The sequence below is a fragment of the Electrona antarctica genome (assembly GCF_951216825.1).
Source record: "Electrona antarctica genome assembly, chromosome: 11".
NCBI classification, from domain to species: domain Eukaryota; kingdom Metazoa; phylum Chordata; class Actinopteri; order Myctophiformes; family Myctophidae; genus Electrona; species Electrona antarctica.
The window spans coordinates 2,428,870-2,450,007 of NC_136792.1; the positions used below are offsets into that span (position 1 = coordinate 2,428,870).

A 21,138-nucleotide genomic window follows, 5' to 3' on the forward strand; every position below is an offset into this window, starting at 1 on the left:
AGCTGAGCACAGGTGCTCATTTTCAGCAACGCCCTGCACATAGAAACACACAGACAGACACACACAGACACATTAAAACCTGGGAGCTGACCAGTACAACCACAGTCTTATACTGTTGGCCACTAAGCAGCTCCAGGGGGAGCAGTTGGGGGTTCAGTGCCTTGCTCAAGGGCACTTCAGCGGTGTTGGGTGAGTGATGACAATCACTTCCCCACCCAGAATTTCCCTGCCTGTCCGGGGAATCGAACCGGCAACCTTTCGGCAACAAGGGCGCTCCTCTAACCCTTAGGCCACCGCTGCCCCCTGTGCGGTTGCCTGGAGACCATCGAGGCAGCCAATCAAGACGATAGCGGATGTCAGTACAGCCAATGAGAAACATAGGTCTCAACTACAGCAAGTGGGCGTGAAAGCACCACAGAGAGAACATCGACCAGCTGTGCTTACACAGAGTCTTATGTTCCTTTAACAAACACCACTGAGTGTGTGTGTGTGTGTGTGTGTGTGTGTGTGTGTGTGTGTGTGTGTGTGTGTGTGTGTGTGTGTGTGTGTGTGTGTGTGTGTGTGTGTGTGCGCGCGCGTGTGTGCGTGTGTGTGCTATCTGTAAACAATATGAAAGTGATTGCCGACACCAGAAAAATATCCTCATCTCTTCTATGTGCTATGTGCGTGTACATGTCCTCTGTCACCCTGCCTTACACGCGCAGACACACACACACACACACACACACACACACACACACACACACACACACACACACACACACACACACACACACACACACACACACACACACACACACACACACACACACACACGAGGAGATTTTGATGACACGAGTCACGACATCAGTAAATGTGTGTTTCATCCAGGGTATTTGCTGCTCCTACATCAACAGGGCCATTGAATTCTCTCCACAATACGTTCATTGAATTCATACCAGCAGTGAATGAGTCAGGACTTGCATAATTAATTGAACACACTTGTTCTTCAGTGCCGGACGTGCACTTTACTTTCTAGAAAACTCTTGTAAACGTGTTATATATTCAGCTATTAGTGTAGATTTCCGTCTTACACAAACAATAAATTCCCATGACAATGAATGGAGGATTTACGTCATATGTGTCTGAGCAAATTGACATGTTACGTCATGATGATGCACGATGATACGAGCGCCCTTCACTTCACACGGGTGTGATTTAAAAAAATAATTGAGGCGGCTCAGGAGGTAGAGCAGGTCGTCCAATGATCGAATCCCGGCTCCTCCTGTCCACATGTTGAAGTGTCCTTGGGCAAGACACTGAACCCTATACACTGCCTCCAATGAGTTGGGCAAGGCACTGAACCCTATACTGCCTCCAATGAGTTGGGCAAGACACTGAACCCTACACTGCCTCCAATGAGTTGGGCAAGGCACTGAACCCTACACTGCCTCCAATGAGTTGGGCAAGACACTGAACCCTACACTGCCTCCAATGAGTTGGGCAAGACACTGAACCATACACTGCCTCCAATGAGTTGGGCAAGGCACTGAACCCTACACTGCCTCCAATGAGTTGGGCAAGACACTGAACCCTACACTGCCTCCAATGAGTTGGGCAAGACACTGAACCCTGCACTGCCTCCGATGAGTTGGGCAAGACACTGAACCCTGCACTGCCTCCGATGAGTTGGGCAAGACACTGAACCATACACTGCCTCCAATGAGTTGGGCAAGGCACTGAACCATACACTACCTCCAATGAGTTGGGCAAGGCACTGAACCATACACTGCCTCCAATGAGTTGGGCAAGACACTGAACCCTACACTGCCTCCAATGAGTTGGGCAAGACACTGAACCCTACACTGCCTCCAATGAGTTGGGCAAGACACTGAACCCTGCACTGCCTCCGATGAGTTGGGCAAGACACTGAACCATACACTGCCTCCAATGAGTTGGGCAAGCCACTGAACCCTACACTACCTCCAATGAGTTGGGCAAGGCACTGAACCCTACACTACCTCCAATGAGTTGGGCAAGACACTGAACCCTACACTGCCTCCAATGAGTTGGGCAAGACACTGAACCCTACACTGCCTCCAATGAGTTGGGCAAGGCACTGAACCATACACTGCCTCCAATGAGTTGGGCAAGGCACTGAACCATACATTGCCTCCAATGAGTTGGGCAAGACACTGAACCCTGCACTGCCTCCAATGAGTTGGGCAAGGCACTGAACACTACACTGCCTCCAATGAGTTGGGCAAGACACTGAACCCTACACTGCCTCCAATGAGTTGGGCAAGGCACTGAACACTACACTGCCTCCAATGAGTTGGGCAAGACACTGAACCCTACACTGCCTCCAATGAGTTGGGCAAGACACTGAACCATACACTGCCTCCAATGAGTTGGGCAAGGCACTGAACCCTACACTGCCTCCAATGAGTTGGGCAAGGCACTGAACACTACACTGCCTACGATGAGTTGGGCAAGACACTGAACCCTACACTGCCTCCAATGAGTCGGTCGGTGTGAGCTCGCCACCGTCGGTGTGTGAATGTGGGAAGTGAGGACGCTGGCGTCGACTGTTCGCCGCTTCACCTTCCAATGTATGAATGCATGAACCATTGTAAAGTGCTTTGAGCACTTGGAAAAGCTCTATAAAAATGCAATTCATTTTTAGTATTTATTTGGTTGTCTATAGTGTGATCACTGGCATTTTTAACAAACAGGGAAACATGGAAGAATATCCCACATTCTTTTGAGTGACAGCTTTCGTGTCTACAAAAGGTATATTGAATTTTATAGATGAATTTTATAGACTCGGCTTGTATTTTGGTCGACGCACCCCTGCTGTTTCCTAAATGTGCCTGTCAGATTTAGAGCAGAGCTTCTTAAAGATTGTTGTGCCTCAGTTGTGCCCCCCTGCAGTGAGCCCAGACATGCCACTCCTGTCAGATGGGGACCTACTCCAGAAACAGTCTGTGACCCATTTTGAGCAAACCTATTCTGGCTGCAGTTGTAATTCAACCACATTGGTAAATGGTGCATTTATATAGCGCCTTTATCCAAGGCGCTTTATATAGATTGTGCATTACATTCACCCATTCACACACACATTCATACACCGATTGCGGCGGAAGCCATGCAAGGTACCAACCATCGGGAGCAATTTGGGGTTCAGTGTCTTGCCCAAGGACACTTCGACAGGAGGAGCCGGGATTCGAACCGCCGACCCATGGATCATTGGACGACCTGCTCTACCTCCTGAGCCACAGTCGCCCCACATTAATCCATTCTGGGCGGGAACCCCTTATGGTGTTTTAAGCATTATGTTATGCTTTAGCTATATTGAATATTTTTTTTTAATCGTGAAAATGTGGCGCAAAACTTTGAATATATTCTTTCAGAGCGAACGTTTTTAACTCAAATCCTTGCTTCCGGAGAGTCCCAGGAACAACATATTTTCAGATGGGGGTCTGACACTGACATAGAAACATTGGTTTTTCAGAAAACTGTCGGGATTTAGAAGGCATTTGTAGAATCTTTTCTCAGGTATAAATGGGTTAACTTGCATCGTAGCATATTATGCTTCATTTCAGATGCTGGACTGAAGGTGAAGTGTGTGTTGTTGTCAGCCATTATTATGCGAGTCAGCACTGACCCCAGAATAAGTAAAGGAGACACAGCAGAGAAAGAGAGAGTGACACAATTAACAAGAGAGAGAGAGAGAGAGAGAGAGAGGGGGCGAGAGAGATAGAGAGAGAGAGAGAGAGAGAGAGAGGGGGCGAGAGAGATAGAGAGAGAGAGAGAGAGAGAGAGAGAGAGAGAGAGAGAGAGAGAGAGGGGGTGAGAGAGAGAGAGAGAGAGAGAGAGAGAGAGAGAGAGAGAGAGAGAGAGAGAGAGAGAGAGGGGGGCGAGAGAGAGAGAGAGAGAGAGGATTAGGAGGAGAGCCTCCTGCTGTGATATTGTCATTGGAGATTAGTAGTTAGCTCAGGAAGGGTGGCTGTCCAATCGACAGCAATTAGCCTGCGCTCGTTAAACCTAAGGGTCTCGTTAGGATAGAGGACACTCACAGCATGAGGGCAGACTGGAGGGTACGTGGGCCTCTACTCCATGGGTCAAGAACCCAAAGAGGATGCATGGGTAGGGGGCCGGCCGTTTGGAAGTGGGTCTGAACATGACAGGGTAAGTTGTATTCATTAATAAGCCTTTGGTCCTGGGGTCACAGAACCTTTCCTTTGGGCTGGAAAGGTGTAAGAAAAGCTGTCCTGAGGTAATAATGGATTTAATTAAAGGTTAATAGGATAACACAGTGGTGGAAAAAGTACCCAATTGTTTTACTTAAGTAAACGTATACCAATACTGCAATTTAGAAGTACTTTGTTACAAGTAAAAGTACGGAATGGAAAATGTACTTGAGTAAAAGTACAAAAGTATCTGCATCGAAATATACTTAAAGTACTAAAAGTAAAAGTACTGATATTGCAGAATGTTCCATTTCACAAGTTCAAAATGTGTACAAAATCTATTGAAAATAGACGATCTACACAAGCTCACAATGCGTCGCAACAAATGGCCGAAATGTATAGGGTTGAAGTGGTTAATGTATTTTTTCTAATCAAAATTAAAATCTCCAAAGTAACTAGTAACTTAAGTTTTCAAATTATTGTACAAGAGTAAAAGTAAAAATTTTGGCTCCGAGATGTAGTGGAGTAGAAGTAAGAGTATTGGAAATTGGAAATACTCAAGTAAAGTACAACTTCCTCAAAATTGTACTTAAGTACAGTACTTAAGTAAAAGTACTTAGTTACTTTCCACCACTGAGGATAACACAGTCAAGTCATTAGTACTCACCTGTTTAACTGGGCCTGGAGAAACTGGTCATGATCCAAAAGAACCAAGTAGTCCAATCCAAGCAGCTAGTCCAATATTCTGATCCATTCCAGCCTATAGTAGATAGACAGATACCGGTCCAAACCAGAGGATGGCAGATCACAGACCATGAGACCAGTTTGGTTCACTTTAGTCCAGAATCAGACCAGTTCAAGTCTGAGCCAGTTCTGGGGCCAGTTTCAAAAGGTTACATCCCATGCAGGCTCCACCATTGGTCCAATCATATTCACTACTATATCCAGTTCAAACCGGTTCAGGCCAGGTGTGGGGAGGTATGGTTTGATTCAAAACAGAACAAAAAAAAGGAATAACAAACAAACAAACAAACAAACAAACAAACAAACAAACAAACAATCAAACAAACAGTGAAAACAAGGTCTGCTTTTGTTCAGTTTAGTCCAGGATAAGTTCATCTCAGTTCAACGGAGAGGTCAGTTGAGTTGGGCTCATTTCAACATGTTCTTATTGGTCCAGAGGAGCAGAGAACCAATAGTCGTAATGTATTAGTATTTACCGATCCAACAAACAACTCACGGGAGCCTTTATATTGTTTGTGTGTGGTATATATCCAAGACCAGACAGATGCTTTGGGGAGGGATTGTTATTATTACTTCTTCTTTTTTTACGGTCCGTAGGTATATCCAGGCTTGAGTTTTAACTGTCAACCCGTCCTACGTGTACCATCCATCAATGTGATTAGCTGTCCATCTCTACGTGTACCATCCATCAATGTGATTAGCTGTCCATCTCTTCTGGTTTTATCACCAATCATTTTTAATCATTTCACGTCGATGCTTCTCCAGAGGGTGGAAAACGTCCCCCCCGTCCCCTCCTTCCATATTTTCCGTCCAGATCGATGCTGCGTCACATCCAGGCACCTCTGTAGCATTTCATTATTTTATTTTGTTGTTGTCAGGGTTATCGATTCCACGCTTTCATTCCAGCCGTTTTAAAGGGGGGGAGGGGGGAGCATTTATTTACTGTGTAGTTTTGTACAGTTCTGTCATACTGTTCGAAGTGAGCAAAGAAAATTGTAAAAATGGGGGTTGCAACTGGACGATGAAACGAACGGCCAGACTGTCACGACACCAGCCTGGGACACACAGTTATATCCATATGATCCCGCCGACAGAAACTCGGATGAAACGATTAAAACAGTAAACTATAGGCCGACCTCCCCCGGTTTGCTCCACCGCATACTGTCGGTCCACCCATAGGTCCACCCATAGGTCCAGCGGTCACTATAGTGTAGCTCCCCAGGTATATATCCACAGAAGCAATGGGGGGGGGGGGGGGGGGGGGGAGTAAACAAGGGATGGGGCAGGGAGGGGAGGGGGGGGGGCTTTTAGTTCCTCAGGGGTTTAAACCAGCTGTCCTTCATGGTGTTGCGGTCCATTCTCCGTGGTCTCTCGTCCCCCCTCCTCAGAACAACAGCATTAGGGTTCTACAGGGAAGAGAGAGAGGAGAACAACAACATGGATCACTGGTCTGAAGTGGTACAGTAGTACTGAAGTGGTACAGTATAGTACAGGAAATCTATGGAAAATACAGGATCAACCTCAAACTAATTGCAAAAAAAACCCAAACTGAGCTGATTTTGTATCTTCAATATATCCTGAATAACAGAACAAAAGTTGCCTGGATTTGTCTTAGGGGAAAGTGTTGAAAAAAACTCCTTGGGCTAATAACGGTGGCTATGGCCAAATTTAGCCCAATGGATTCAGCATCATGAAAACCCCCTAGTTTGACATGCCACAGGAATACTGACGATATGCTGAGCTACATGTATAGCAATAACTAATGAGAAACACAGGTCGCCTCCGCTTTCAAAGGTAAATGGGTTGCACCAGGTATGAGACAAAAGGATACTAGCATTGAAAATAATACATATTTCAACCCAAACAATGTAACATTTAGGAGAAGAACAATAGCTAGATTTAGAACACCGTTGTTCTAAAAGTATAGTTGGAAAAGCAAAACAGTATGGCAGAACAAAAGAACAAATCATGTTACTTTTATATGCCTTTATAACAAACAAAAAGTATAACCAAACAAATTACGGATGCCTTATTGGGGGAACTCAATCGTGTACTGCAGCAATTAGTAGCTTCCATTGACACCATTTGGCATCTACAGTTGAGTTAAACTGCATCATTAAAATTCACAATATGCACATGAGAAATGAGGGGACATTCTTTGATTTCTCATAATTAGTTAGCGAAATTATGACATTGACTACAGTAAACAAAGCTCAGAGAAACCAAACAGGAACAACGAAATAGTCACAAATTCAGTCCCACATTAACGATCCTATGACAGACGTCTCGTCTACATCAGGGGTTCTTAACCCGTGGGTCGCGACCCCTCGGGGGGTCGCCAAATTATTTTGGGGGGTCCCCAAATAATAAAAAAAAAAAAAAGGTTTTTTTTTTGTTTGTTTGTTTTTTGCAACTGAATGGCTGGAAAATGGAAATGAAGAGTTTACATATAGTACACATAGTACATGCATACACCTTCCCTAATGATTATATCTGGTATATTTATGGTGTATTGTCTATATTATTAAGGTTATTGTAGCAGTCAATTTATATTGGGGGTCGGGAGGGGGCGGGGCGGGGGTCCCGAGACGTTGCCAAAGCATTTCCGGGGGTCCCCGGCCAAAAACGTTGAGAACCCCTGGTCTACATCATCATGCAAACGAAAAGAGCTCGGCAAGGACTGGGACATTGTAGGGGTCATTTATCTTAACCACATGTACGCCTATTCTGGGCATGCCACAATAGAGGGTATGGGCATGCCACAATAGAGGGTATGGGCATGCCACAATAGAGGGTATGGGCATGCCACAATAGAGGGTATGGGCATGCCACAATAGAGGGTATGGGCATGCCACAATAGAGGGTATGGGCATGCCACAATAGAGGGTATGGGCATGCCACAATAGAGGGTATGGGCATGCCACAATAGAGGGTATGGGCATGCCACAATAGAGGGTATGGGCATGCCGCAATAGAGGGTATGGGCATGCCGCAATAGAGGGTATGGGCATGCCACAATAGAGGGTATGGGCATGCCACAATAGAGGGTATGGGCATGCCACAATAGAGGGTATGGGCATGCCGCAATAGAGGGTATGGGCATGCCACAATAGAGGGTATGGGCATGCCACAATAGAGGGTATGGGCATGCCGCAATAGAGGGTATGGGCATGCCGCAATAGAGGGTATGGGCATGCCACAATAGAGGGTATGGGCATGCCGCAATAGAGGGTATGGGCATGCCACAATAGAGGGTATGGGCATGCCACAATAGAGGGTATGGGCATGCCGCAATAGAGGGTATGCGCATGCCACAATAGAGGGTATGGGCATGCCACAATAGAGGGTATGGGCATGCCACAATAGAGGGTATGGGCATGCCACAATAGAGGGTATGGGCATGCCACAATAGAGGGTATGGGCATGCCACAATAGAGGGTATGGGCATGCCACAATAGAGGGTATGGGCATGCCGCAATAGAGGGTATGGGCATGCCGCAATAGAGGGTATGGGCATGCCGCAATAGAGGGTATGGGCATGCCGCAATAGAGGGTATGGGCATGCCGCAATAGAGGGTATGGGCATGCCACAATAGAGGGTATGGGCATGCCACAATAGAGGGTATGGGCATGCCGCAATAGAGGGTATGGGCATGCCGCAATAGAGGGTATGGGCATGCCGCAATAGAGGGTATGGGCATGCCGCAATAGAGGGTATGGGCATGCCACAATAGAGGGTATGGGCATGCCACAATAGAGGGTATGGGCATGCATAAAGTGAGTGGGACATCGAGTGGCAAATCGAGTGGCAAAGTGAGTTTAATGTTGTTTAACATCGTCTAATGCAATCAGATTAGTTTTCTGTTTGGATGTCTGGGCTGTCAAGGCCAAGAAGTATTTTTGTTCCACTCAGTAGGCGTTCCCGCATAACTTCCGGGTATGATGATGATGTCACACGCATACCCTCTATTCATGAGTTTCAAATGGAGTCCTACACCTGCCATGTTGGGGAACAACACAGGTGTTTCAATGTGTCTGCAGGAAGGTTAAGGGGTTGCGTGAAGTCACCATGAAATCTATTTAATTAGATAGCCGGATTACCCCCTTTTTTTTGCATGTCATAAGGACTTCAAAGCCCTTTTTTTTCATACCCATTCACTTTATGCATACCAGCTCAGTGGCCTTGTGGTTAGAGTGTCCGCCCTGAAACTGGGAGGTCGGGGGTTCGATCCCCGGCCAGGGGTCATACCAAAGACTGTAAAAATGGGACCCAATGCCTCCCTGCTTGGCACTCAGCATCAAAGGGTTGGATTGGGGGGGTCAAATCTACTAATCAAATGATTCCCGAGCGCGGCACGGTTGCAGCTCACCGCTCCTTGGCTGCAGCTCACCGCTCCTTGGCTGCAGCTCAACTGTCCTTGGCTGCAGCTCACCGCTCCAAGAGATGGGTGAAATGCGGAGAACAAATTTCACTGCGGTAACGTGTGTGACAAATCGTTTGACTTTGACTTTTTTTCTATATCATTTTTATCCCACAATTTTGTAACCCATTTTTCACCCCTGTGTCAATTATCTAATGTGATCATGGGCTCTACACACCCTCCGCCAACCTAGTCCCCATATATGGGGGACATGGGGAGAGCAACGGACTTGAACTCATGCTTCCTTCATGCCTGAGTGTCCAAGTTGCTCCTTTTTTTTTTTCAAAGCCCTTTTTACACTTGAAAACATAAAACATTCCGAATGGGTCCGAGTTCATTTCCTGCCAGCTCCCGATAATAATCATAAACACTCCAAAAGGAAATAAACTTGTTCCCTAGCAACGCAATTCCACTGACAAGGTCCAGTGCATTTTATTTTTGCCATTACATTATTGGTCTGCTCACCCTAACATGTTGACATATAGTTCTCCAGATAAAAGGGAAGAGGGTAATATTGTTTGGCTGTTAGTTAATGGCTGTCATTATTCAAACGTGTACATTGTCAGCAGAATATTAGCTAAATGCAGGGGCTCACAAACCTTTCGGCAAAGTTGAACTTTTCCATACACCGAACCTCTCCGTTTTCCCGATTTTATTGTAGGTGAAAATATGTGCAGATCTACGAGCTCACGAAGTGGGAACAAATAATCAATTAGGCCTACAAACAACGCAGTGCTGAGGCTGGAACAAGGTCATGTTCTACTTCCTGCTTCAAATGTTTTCATAAACTTGAAATGAATGAATGAATGAATGAATGAATGAATGAATGAATGAATGAATGAACCGTATAGCTTTTCAAATATAAAATATCTTTACGTTCAAGATAGCAGCACCATCCTCTAGTGTTTATTTAGCCTAATGAATCATAGGTGGATGGATGATTGATTGACAGGTGTACGTGTGTCACAATATTATTGGTCAAATTGGTTATCATGTGTGACTAAATTTGACTGAGGGACTGCCATTGGATTTTTCAGAATTTTCGTTTTTTCATATCATATGAAAGCAGGGAATCATAGCTTCAAATTGACATACTGGTTGTTCAGTTTGACCCACCAGTTTTGGAGATATGGCTTATAGAGTAATGTCTTGCAGAAAACAGGCTTGAAAGGTTCACTTCTGTGGACTCTAACATTACACCTAGCTACATGTTTAAGCATTTATTTCATATTTACATGTCGATATCAGCTCTGACACTTATGATAACCTTTGACCGTACAAATACACAACCATAGGATGTCTTAATTTTTCTTTGGCATAATTAGATACGTATGTTCTAAAAGGGCATATTGCATATTGGAAGGGTGTGTGTGTGTGTGTGTGTGTGTGTGTGTGTGTGTGTGTGTGTGTGTGTGTGTGTGTGTGTGTGTGTGTGTGTGTGTGTGTGTGTGTGTGTGTGTGTGTGTGTGTCTCTCTCTCTACTACATGCGCCAAACTTGCAAACTCCATATAGTGTTGCTCTATAAGTTCATTTTTAAGTATTTTGTTGTTTTGAAAATGTTTGTGCATGCGACCTCAGCTGACACGCAGTACAAAGTTGTCCCGGCGCACGGTGTCAACTCAGCACAAGCAAAACTTCAGCCCTGACGGAAACAGAGGCAGTTGGTGATGGCGGCTGAGAGAGAGAGTTCTGCTTACCGCAGCACTCTGTTCCCACCACAGCCATTTGTAATTTGTGTATTTGTCAGCGACTGTTTTTATGTGTCAGTAGAAAAATACAAGTTCTTTAACGCATTTTGGGCGGGAACCCCTTTTGGTGTTTTAAGCATTATGTTATACTTTAGCTATTGAAAAATAGCAGATCTACAAGCTCATAGCGCGCCACCGAGTGGTGCGCTACGAGCTTATAGGTCTGCTATTTTTTTTTAAATCGTGAAAATGTGGCACAAATCTTTGAATATATATTCTTTCAGAGTGAACGTTTTTAACTCAAATCTTTGCTTCTGGGGGTGATCCCTGGAACAACATATTTTCAGATGTGGGTCGGTGGCCAATTACATATATTTTTGGGGGTCTTTGACATGAAATATTGAGCACCACTGATATAGAAACATGAGGAAAAAAATAAATTTTTTAAGTTTCGACGTCAGGCCTAAAAGGATTAACTGTGTTTGTCAGAAACAAGTGTATTTATATACAGCCACTGTCACAAGCACTTGGTGTCAGGGAGTAAACGAATGAACCACACTGGGTTCTTTAATGCCCCCCGTCTCCACTCATCCATCACACCCTTCCTTCCTCCTCTCTCCCCTCTCCCTTCCTCCCTTCCACCCTCTCCCTGCTCCATCCGTCTCCCCTCTCCTCTCTCCCCTCTCCCCTCTCCTCTCTCCTCTCTCCTCTCTCCTCTCTCCTCTCTCCCCTCTCCCTGCACCATCCGTCTCCCCTCTCCCCTCTCCTCTCTCCCCTCTCCCCTCTCCTCTCTCCTCTCTCCTCTCTCCTCTCTCCTCTCTCCCCTCTCCCTGCACCATCCGTCTCCTCTCTCCCCTCTCCTCTCTCCTCTCTCCTCTCTCCCCTCTCCTCTCTCCTCTCTCCTCTCTCCTCTCTCCTCTCTCCTCTCTCCTCTCTCCCCTCTCCCTGCACCATCCGTCTCCCCTCTCCTCTCTCCTCTCTCCCCTCTCCCCTCTCCTCTCTCCTCTCTCCTCTCTCCTCTCTCCTCTCTCCCCTCTCCCTGCACCATCCGTCTCCTCTCTCCCCTCTCCTCTCTCCTCTCTCCTCTCTCCCCTCTCCTCTCTCCTCTCTCCTCTCTCCTCTCTCCTCTCTCCTCTCTCCTCTCTCCCCTCTCCCTGCACCATCCGTCTCCCCTCTCCTCTCTCCTCTCTCCCCTCTCCCCTCTCCTCTCTCCCCTCTCCCCTCTCCCTGCACCATCCGTCTCCTCTCTCCTCTCTCCTCTCTCCTCTCTCCCCTCTCCCTGCACCATCCGTCTCCCCTCTCCTCTCTCCCCTCTCCCCTCTCCCTGCACCATCCGTCTCCCCTCTCCTCTCTCCCCTCTCCCCTCTCCCCTCTCCCTGCACCATCCGTCTCCCCTCTCCTCTCTCCTCTCTCCTCTCTCCCCTCTCCCTGCACCATCCGTCTCCCCTCTCCTCTCTCCTCTCTCCCCTCTCCCTGCACCATCCGTCTCCCCTCTCCCCTCTCCTCTCTCCTCTCTCCCCTCTCCCTGCACCATCCGTCTCCCCTCTCCTCTCTCCTCTCTCCCCTCTCCCTGCACCATCCGTCTCCCCTCTCCTCTCTCCTCTCTCCCCTCTCCCTGCACCATCCGTCTCCCCTCTCCCCTCTCCCCTCTCCCCTCTCCCCTCTCCCTGCACCATCCGTCTCCTCTCTCCTCTCTCCTCTCTCCTCTCTCCCCTCTCCCCTCTCCTCTCTCCTCTCTCCCCTCTCCCCTCTCCCCTCTCCTCTCTCCTCTCTCCTCTCTCCCCTCTCCTCTCTCCCCTCTCCTCTCTCCCCTCTCCCCTCTCCTCTCCCCTCTCTCCCCTCTCCCCTCTCCCCTCTCCCCTCTCCTCTCTCCTCTCTCCCCTCTCCCCTCTCCCTGCACCATCCGTCTCCCCTCTCCCCTCTCCTCTCTCCTCTCTCCCCTCTCCCCTCTCCTCTCTCCCCTCTCCCCTCTCCTCTCTCCTCTCTCCCCTCTCCCCTCTCCCCTCTCCCCTCTCCCCTCTCCCCTCTCCCTGCACCATCCGTCTCCTCTCTCCTCTCTCCCCTCTCCCCTCTCCCCTCTCCCCTCTCCCCTCTCCCCTCTCCCTGCACCATCCGTCTCCTCTCTCCTCTCTCCTCTCTTCCTTCCACCCTCTCCCCTCTCCCCGCACCATCCGTCTCCCCTCTCCTCTCTTTTCTTCTTATTTCCCCTCTCCTCTCTTCTCTTGTTTAAAACAATAGTTTGACACATGCTGCATAGTCGCGTCACCATGGGAACCAATGTTGCCGACCGCTGTTTGCTTAACGATTTTGACAGCTATGGCGATTGCGTCACAGCTCCCGTACTTCTGCCTAGCGGAGCCGTCCTGAAAACAGTCGTTGCTTAAAGTCCCTATATTGTGCTCTATGCACAGACCCTCATAATGCTGAGGATACGGGCCATTTGGAACCCACTCAAGACCCAGTGGTGTAGCAGAAGAAGGGTTTCCAGTGAGCCGACACGCAGAACAGCAGCACCGTGACTCTGTTTGACCAGAATGGAACAACAGAGCCTCCATTAGTATCATCGGTAAAATGGTAAATGGTGCATTTATATAGCGCCTTTATCCAAGGCGCTTTACATAGATTGTGCATCACATTCACCCATTCACACACACATTCATACACCGATGGCAGCGGAAGCCATGCAAGGCACCAACCAGCACATCGGGAGCAATTTGGGGTTCAGTGTCTTGCCCAAGGACACTTCGACATGTAGACAGGAGGAGCCGGGATTCGAACCGCTGACCCATGGATCATTGGACGACCTGCTCTACCTCCTCCTGAGCCACAGCCGCCCTGAGTAAGGTAAGTAACACCTGTCCACACGTCTTCATAATTACACCCGTAGGAGGCGGGAGACGTGTGGGCACGCTCTCAGGTCCTTCTTAATTATTTCTTTCCCATGTCCATATGCACCCAGATGCTATGGGGGGGGGGGCGTTGGCCAGTAGGGGAGGTGACGGCTTCACAGGGGGGGGGGGGGGCTGGGAAGAAGCCTGGAAGTATAGGAGGAGTTATTTCCAAAATGGCGTATGTGCATAGAGCCAATAGAGCGTTGCAGTCCCGCCTCCTACCCTGGACCAGGAAATGAAACCCAATGCATTTTTCCCATAGACATTTCTTAAAGTATTTATTTAAAGACGGTTACGCCGCGGACAAAGCCAACTCGAGTCGTGACAACTCATGACAACACAAACAATATTTTGGACCAAACAAATAATTACAAAGAAGAAAAACAACAAAAAAAGTGTAACCTGCCGTTTTTTTCTTCTTTCTAATTATTTGTTTGGTCCAAAATATTGTTTGTGTTGTCATGAGTTGTCACGACTCGAGTTGGCTTTGTCCGCGGCGTAACCGTCTTTAAATAAATACTTTAAGAAATGTCTATGAGGAAAATGCATTGGGTTTCATTTCCTGGTCCAGGGTAGGAGGCGGGACTGCAACGCTCTATAGGGGCGTGTGGTTTACTCTGGGAGGGGATGGACGGACGGACGGACGGACGGACGGACGGACGGACGGACGGACGGACGGACGGGAGGCAGTAAAGAGCCATTACTCTGGGTCTGTGTGGTGTCGCTGCTCTTCGGGAGACCTTCAGATCTGAAAGGCGCTCCATTCACCGCGGCGAGGCCGCCTGTCACCTGCTGCCGAGCACGATGGAGAGACTGAGGGAGAGGAGGTGGAAGAGGGACAGAGTGAGAGAGATCGATAGCACATGAGAATGTGAGAGTGGGGAAGAGAGAGAGAGAGAGAAGGGGGGGGTAAGACATGGTGATATGATACCTTGGACATGACTTCTGGAGGACAAAGGGAAAGCAGTATAGCTTTGAGGAAGAGAGGGATTGTGAGAGAGAGAAACAGTGAGTGAGCGAACAGATACAGGGCCTATTCAAACGTGAAGCGCTTATAGTTTATTTTCAATGAGACAAGCGTATTCACGTGAGCGCGGCCCCGTGGAATTTGTCGCTGCGCGTGCTCGTTACGTGCACACGCCCGCGACTCACCAGACCTGGATTCTGTTTAGCTTCTTTTTTTTTACGCTTGCGTCCCTCTTGAGCAGACCTGGAGGAGACCTGATGTGTTGATCCAGGCAACAACGCCTGCGTTCCTCGCTTCCCGTTTGCAAGGCCCTTTAAGAGTGAGCATTCTGGGATGTTAGGGAGAGAGTATAAAGTGCCGAAAGTAAACAACAAAGAAAAGCATAAGGACAGAGTGGCGGAGGAATAGAAACATCCGACAGAGGTGAAGAATGAGGTGGGGAGTGAGGGATGACACGGGCAGGAGGGATGATAGATTGAGCAACATGGAGGACGGACAGACTACAGGGTCAGGGATGGGCCACTGGGGGGGTAAATACATGCACTTATACGCACGCACGCACGCACGCACGCACGCACGCACGCACGCACGCACGCACGGACGCACGCACACACGCGCGTGCGTACGTACGTGTGTACGAGATGTGTACGAGATGTGTGTCTGACCAATAAGGGGTAAGCTGTGACAGGGACCACCACACTTGTGTGGGGAAATTGCTGATGACTAAATTGAAAGATGGGGGGGGGGGGGGGGGGTGGTTGCATGTGAATATGACCCTGGTTATATATTCAAAACAATCCTGGATTAAGTCTGAACAGTCATAATTAATTTGACACGACCCTGCACTCCTATAAGTTCCTTATGATGATGCAAAGCCTGGCAGTGTAGAAATAGATACCGGATTTAAAGCTCTGGAGGACAGTAACAGTGTCTGCAATGAAGCCAGGTTAATATTATTAATCCTATAATTTGAGAGTGTTGATCATTTTGTCTTGTGAGGTGAGGAACTGCAATCTAATTGCAGCATTTCAGTAAACACAGTATGAAAAATGGTAAATGGTGCATTTATATAGCGCCTTTATCCAGGGCGCTTTACATAGATTGTGCATTACATTCACCCATTCAAACCATAGAGTATTAAAAGGATAGAGACTGATCTGGCGCAAAGCTCCGCCCCCTCCGCTATTCATGTCAGTGGAAGTTGCTCAGTGGCGTTTTGAAGCACCCGGAAGACTGCCGGAAGTACCGTCTCAGAACGTCTACTTCCGCATTTGACCACCACATTTTGGTGGTCAAATGCGGAAGTGCAACCGAGCGCTCAATGTTAAAGCCCAGCTGCACGGGGTTTCCCGGTCATGAATCCACGGGTCCGCCTGTAGTCCCTCCTCCTACCACTAGGGAGGAGAGCTTCAACGTTGAATAGCCTCACTGGCCCCTTGATTCAAACACATTCACACACACATTCACACACCGATGGCGACGGAAACCATGCAAGGCACCAACCAGCACATCAGGAGCAATTTGGGGTTCAGTGTCTTGCTCAAGGACACTTCGACACTAACTCTGGGGGAGCCCGGGTTTGAACTGGCAACCTTGCAGTTACCATCCAGCCACTCTACCCGAGCCACCACCGAAAAGGGTATCTTTGAAAGTCAAAGGAAGAGGTCCCGCACAGTGTCCGACAGTGTGCGGGATCATCAAATGCTCTATTGCCCTAAGCACCCCTTCACCAGCCTTTTGAGGTGTGCATCGGCGGCCTTTTGCTATAAAGTAAACACAGTATAAAGTCCTTCTGATCCCCGTCAAACGCTATACACCAAAACCAGATCCCTGGGGTTTACATACAGTATTATGTTTGGTTGTATATCATATCTTAGTGGAGTTAAAGCGTCTATCAGTCGTAAAGGTCCTCAGGCGTTCGGAACTCACTGCAGCTTTCACTTCTGATCAGATCAATGTTGGCTTTAGTTTCTCTGCAATGCAGCAGACTGTAAAACACACCACACCACTCCGTCTACTACAGCATGTAGTCTCTCTCTGTCTCTCTCTCACTCTCTCTCTCTCTGGCCCAAACAAACTCGCTATAGGCATTGGTGTGCTCGTTTGTGGGCCACACAGTGGCGTTTTGATGGGATCGTGGCATAAATATTTTTTTGGGGTTTTCTGAGCTCAATTGCACCTACAAAACCTGAACTTTTTTTTAACATTCAATAGATTTTCTGTGGTCTGGAGATATACCTGCCAGACCGTAGGATACAACGAGATATACCTGCCAGACAGTAGGATACGCTCTATACGCGCAACGGCCAATCCGCTGTCCACTAATAGTTCTCAGGTCTTGTTTTTGTCCTCATTGTATGGATTTTGGCCAGGCAGAAAATGGATTTGGACAGGCGGATGCCTGTCCTCGCCTTATTGTAGATACGCCTCTGGCTCTGTTCATACAACCATTATCTCTGCACAATTAGTGCTAGTACTCTGTTTAGTGTTGTCTACTGGGTTTAACGGGGGGTTCCAGTGTGTTTAGTGTAGTCTACTGGTATTTTTAACTTCTGTTAAATTAACCAACCATCAACAATCATCAGTGATTACCTGACCTCACGGGCAGCTTGTTGCTTCCCTAACTCCTATAGACACCTGCAGGGCTGTAAACAGCTTGTTGCTTCCCTAACTCCTATAGACACCTGCAGGGCTGTAAACAGCTTGTTGCTTCCCTAACTCCTATAGACACCTGCAGGGCTGTAAACAGCTTGTTGCTTCCCTAACTCCTATAGACACCTGCAGGGCTGTAAACAAAGTTAAAAAGGCCAAGTAAAAAGTGCATTAATGGGGAAATTGGTCTATGTTTGTGTGCAATGTATACATTAAGGGCCAAGCTGTGAATAGACAGTGTACATTAATTACTATTATACCACAGGTCGTTTCGAGGAAGCAATCTGATTGGTTGAAACAGCCTTCTAGCCGTGGGTTAAACCAGCACCATTCACCACCTAATCAAAACAGATAATTCAGCTGCTCTGTTCTCCCAGAGCGCTAGCAAACTCGGTGGCTAGGCTAGCTAGTTTCTTGGGACATGTGTGGTCGTAGTGACTACATCTGTCATTAAAAAAAAAGCGATTTTCTTAGTTTTAAGGTTTTAAGGTTAACTGTTGTATAATTGCAATATTACACTCGAGGGTGTGGTTTAACGTGATTATTGCCACTTCAGTGATGCTTGCGGAACTCGACTTCGTCTGGTTCCAAATGGCTGAATCACTGTTGTGGCAATAATCACGTTAACCCACACCCTCTCGTGTAATATTGCTTAATTGACACTGGTTATGGTGATTTACCATGTATGGAATCTGTGCAGATGTTTGTCACACGTCATGTCTTCTTCTTCTTACAGAATGTGTCATTTTTCACAGCAGTCCTAATCTAGTGTTTCTTTCTGTCTTCATGCTCTGATGAACACCTGCTCGCTGGAACAAAAGGTCAGTGTCAGATATTCCATCTCCGCGTCGCCACAGCTCATTGGCTAGAGTGAGGTATTCACACTCTGGTAGGTTAGGGCCTCAGTATAGACTCATAAGACAGCCTTTAAACCATTTAGGCCTGACGTCGGGAAAAAAAAGGCATTTTCACGATTTTTCAAAAATATCAGACCTACAAGCTCGTAGCGCGCCACTCGGTGGCGCGCTATGAGCTTGTAGATCTGATATTTTTCAATAGCTAAAGTATTACATAATGCTTAGTTAAAACACCAAAAGGGGTTCCCGCCCAGAATGGGTTAAACACTTCGCTCAAGAAAGACCGAGGACAATCTCACAGCCTCTGTTGCTAAAACTGCATGTGTGGAAAGATAGAGAGAAAAAATACCAGGGACCACCAGTGAGTGGTCCTTGGGAGGGTTCCAGGTGGTCCCCAGCATGCTGACTGATGGAGAGTTTGTAACCAAATGGACCCTTATAGATTAATAATTTATAATAATTATAAAAATATATATAATAATAATAATAATACATTCATAATTTACATTTGGGGGATATGTTTCATAATAATAAATAAAACATGTTCTAGACATTCTAATGATAACAAAAAAAAATTACAGTTATTTTACTTACTTTTATCAGGGTTAAAGTTCAAAGGTCATAGGTTTAAAATTGTTCAAAATTGCACAGAGTCCAGAGATTTTTAATTTGTGTGAATTTCAGCCTCTGTGGGGGGTATTTATATGCAAATATCATGACCAATGGCATTGCAATGAACATCAATGATGACATTTAGGTGAAAAAAGAACATACAAACACATCTGTGTCATTTTAGATTAGAGCTAAACAACATTATTTGAATACTATACTATTATATATACAAAAACATCTGCATATATAAAAGCTCATAGAGCGTCGCTTCATGCCGTGCTACGGGCTTGCAAATGGCTTAAAGGCTGGAAGGCATGCATTTGCATTCGGATGGGTGATTACTCTACACGCGCAACGGCCAGTCCGCTGTCCACTAATAGTTCTCAGGTCTTGTCTTGTCCTCAGTGTATGGATTTTGGCGAGGCAGAAAATGGATTTGGACAGGCGGACGCCTGTCCTCGCCTTATTGTAGATACGCCACTGACCCCTGGGCTAAGTGACTAGCTCATGAAGGTACACTTCAACACATAGACTGGTCGGACAGGGGGGGGCCAGGGTCCAGAGGCTCAGGGGTAGAGTGACCGAACCGCAAGCTTCCCAGTTGGAACCGGGGCTCCCCCAGAGTTAGTGTTAAAGTGTCCCTATAGCTTGAGCAAGACACTATAAATTGCTCCCGATGTGCAGGTTTGTGCTTTGCATGGTTTCCTCGCTTTGGATAAAAAGCGAGCAATATAAATGCACCATTTACCATCCGATTCCCAGACTACCCACTCAGCTGTGGCTTCAACCAACAGAGGATGCTGTGATTTTATTTAGTTGATTCACTATAACTATAACCACCTAATCTATAACCACCTAATCTATAACCACCTAATCTATAACCACCTAATCTATAACCACCTAATCTCCTAATGGAAAAAATGCACAAAGAACATCAAGTCAAAGTCACGTCACATTTGATATTGTGATCTACGCGACTTGTTACGCTTTGGGAACTTAACCCATTCTGGGCGGGAAGGTGTTTCAAGCATTATGTTATACTTTAGCTATTGGAAAATAGCAGATCTACAAGCTCATAGTGCGGCACCGAGTGCCGCACTACGAGCTTGTAGATCTGCTATTTTGGAAAAACATTGAAAATGTGGCGCGAATCTTTGAATATATATTCTTTCAGAGTGAACGCTTTTAACTCACATCTTTGTTTCTGGCATCTTTTCAGATTGGGGTCGGTGGTCAATTACATAATATGACTTGACATAATAAAGGTTGACCACCACTGATACATAGGTTTATCATAAAACTGACAAAAACATTAAAAATACATTTTTAATGTTTTAACCTGGCCCGTTTAGTCAGGTCTAAACGGGTTAATTGTGTATATCTGTTTAGTGTTTAGTGTTTAGTGTTTAGTGTTTAGTGTTTAGTCACACAAGGTAATCCGTAAAAGGTGCTCCTCCGCTTTTCCCGGAGCTTTTGTTCGTCTCCGCTCTAGGAAAACGAGCAGACCGTCAAGGTCTCCTTAGCATCGCTAAAGGAGGCTCTGCCGTTGCGCAATCTGCCTTTTTTTTCTTTTAAAATCGTTAAATAATGGAAAGCTCAATCTGAAAACCTGTGCAGATTTCCATATTTTTCTCCTGTGAAAAAAGGGTGAATTTAATCAGTCGTCAACGCTGATGAACGCTTACAGCCACAACACATCCCTTTGCATTACATATTTCAGGATCACTCAACAGAGGTATCCCCCCCCCCCCCCCCCCGCCTTTTTTCTAGTCAACATTCTTTCCTAGTTTTGATCTACTGTATATTTAACCCATTTAGGCCTGACGTCGAAATAAATAAAAAGTCTTCTGAAAGAATATATATTCAAAGATTTGTGCCGCATTTTCATGATTTTTCAAAAATAGCAGACCTACAACCCAGCCCACTTGGGGCCCATGTGGTTTCAATGCGGGATACATGGGTACCAAGTGGGAATGGGCTTTAACTGGGCAAATTATGAGGGTCCCACGTGGTCTACACGTGGGTTAACTGGGCAGATCTACATTCTTGTAGCGCGCCACCTATGAGCTTGTAGATCTGCTATTTTTCAATAGCTAAAGTAGAACATAATGCTTAGTTAAAACACCAAAAGGG

The 21,138-nt window shown here is 46.7% G+C and overlaps 1 protein-coding gene across 1 annotated transcript in view; it reads right to left on the reverse strand.

The window, feature by feature from the left end:
• LOC306932987 (leucine-rich repeat and fibronectin type III domain-containing protein 1-like protein) overlaps positions 1–21,138 on the reverse strand; it is a gene marked incomplete at both ends in the record, with an annotated part of 154,451 nt that overhangs the window by 24,545 nt on the left and 108,768 nt on the right. The window contains one exon of the mRNA XM_079514956.1: positions 14,622–14,730. Coding sequence (XP_079371082.1) covers positions 14,622–14,730 — 109 coding nt within the window. The remainder of the gene's footprint in view (positions 1–14,621; positions 14,731–21,138) is intronic.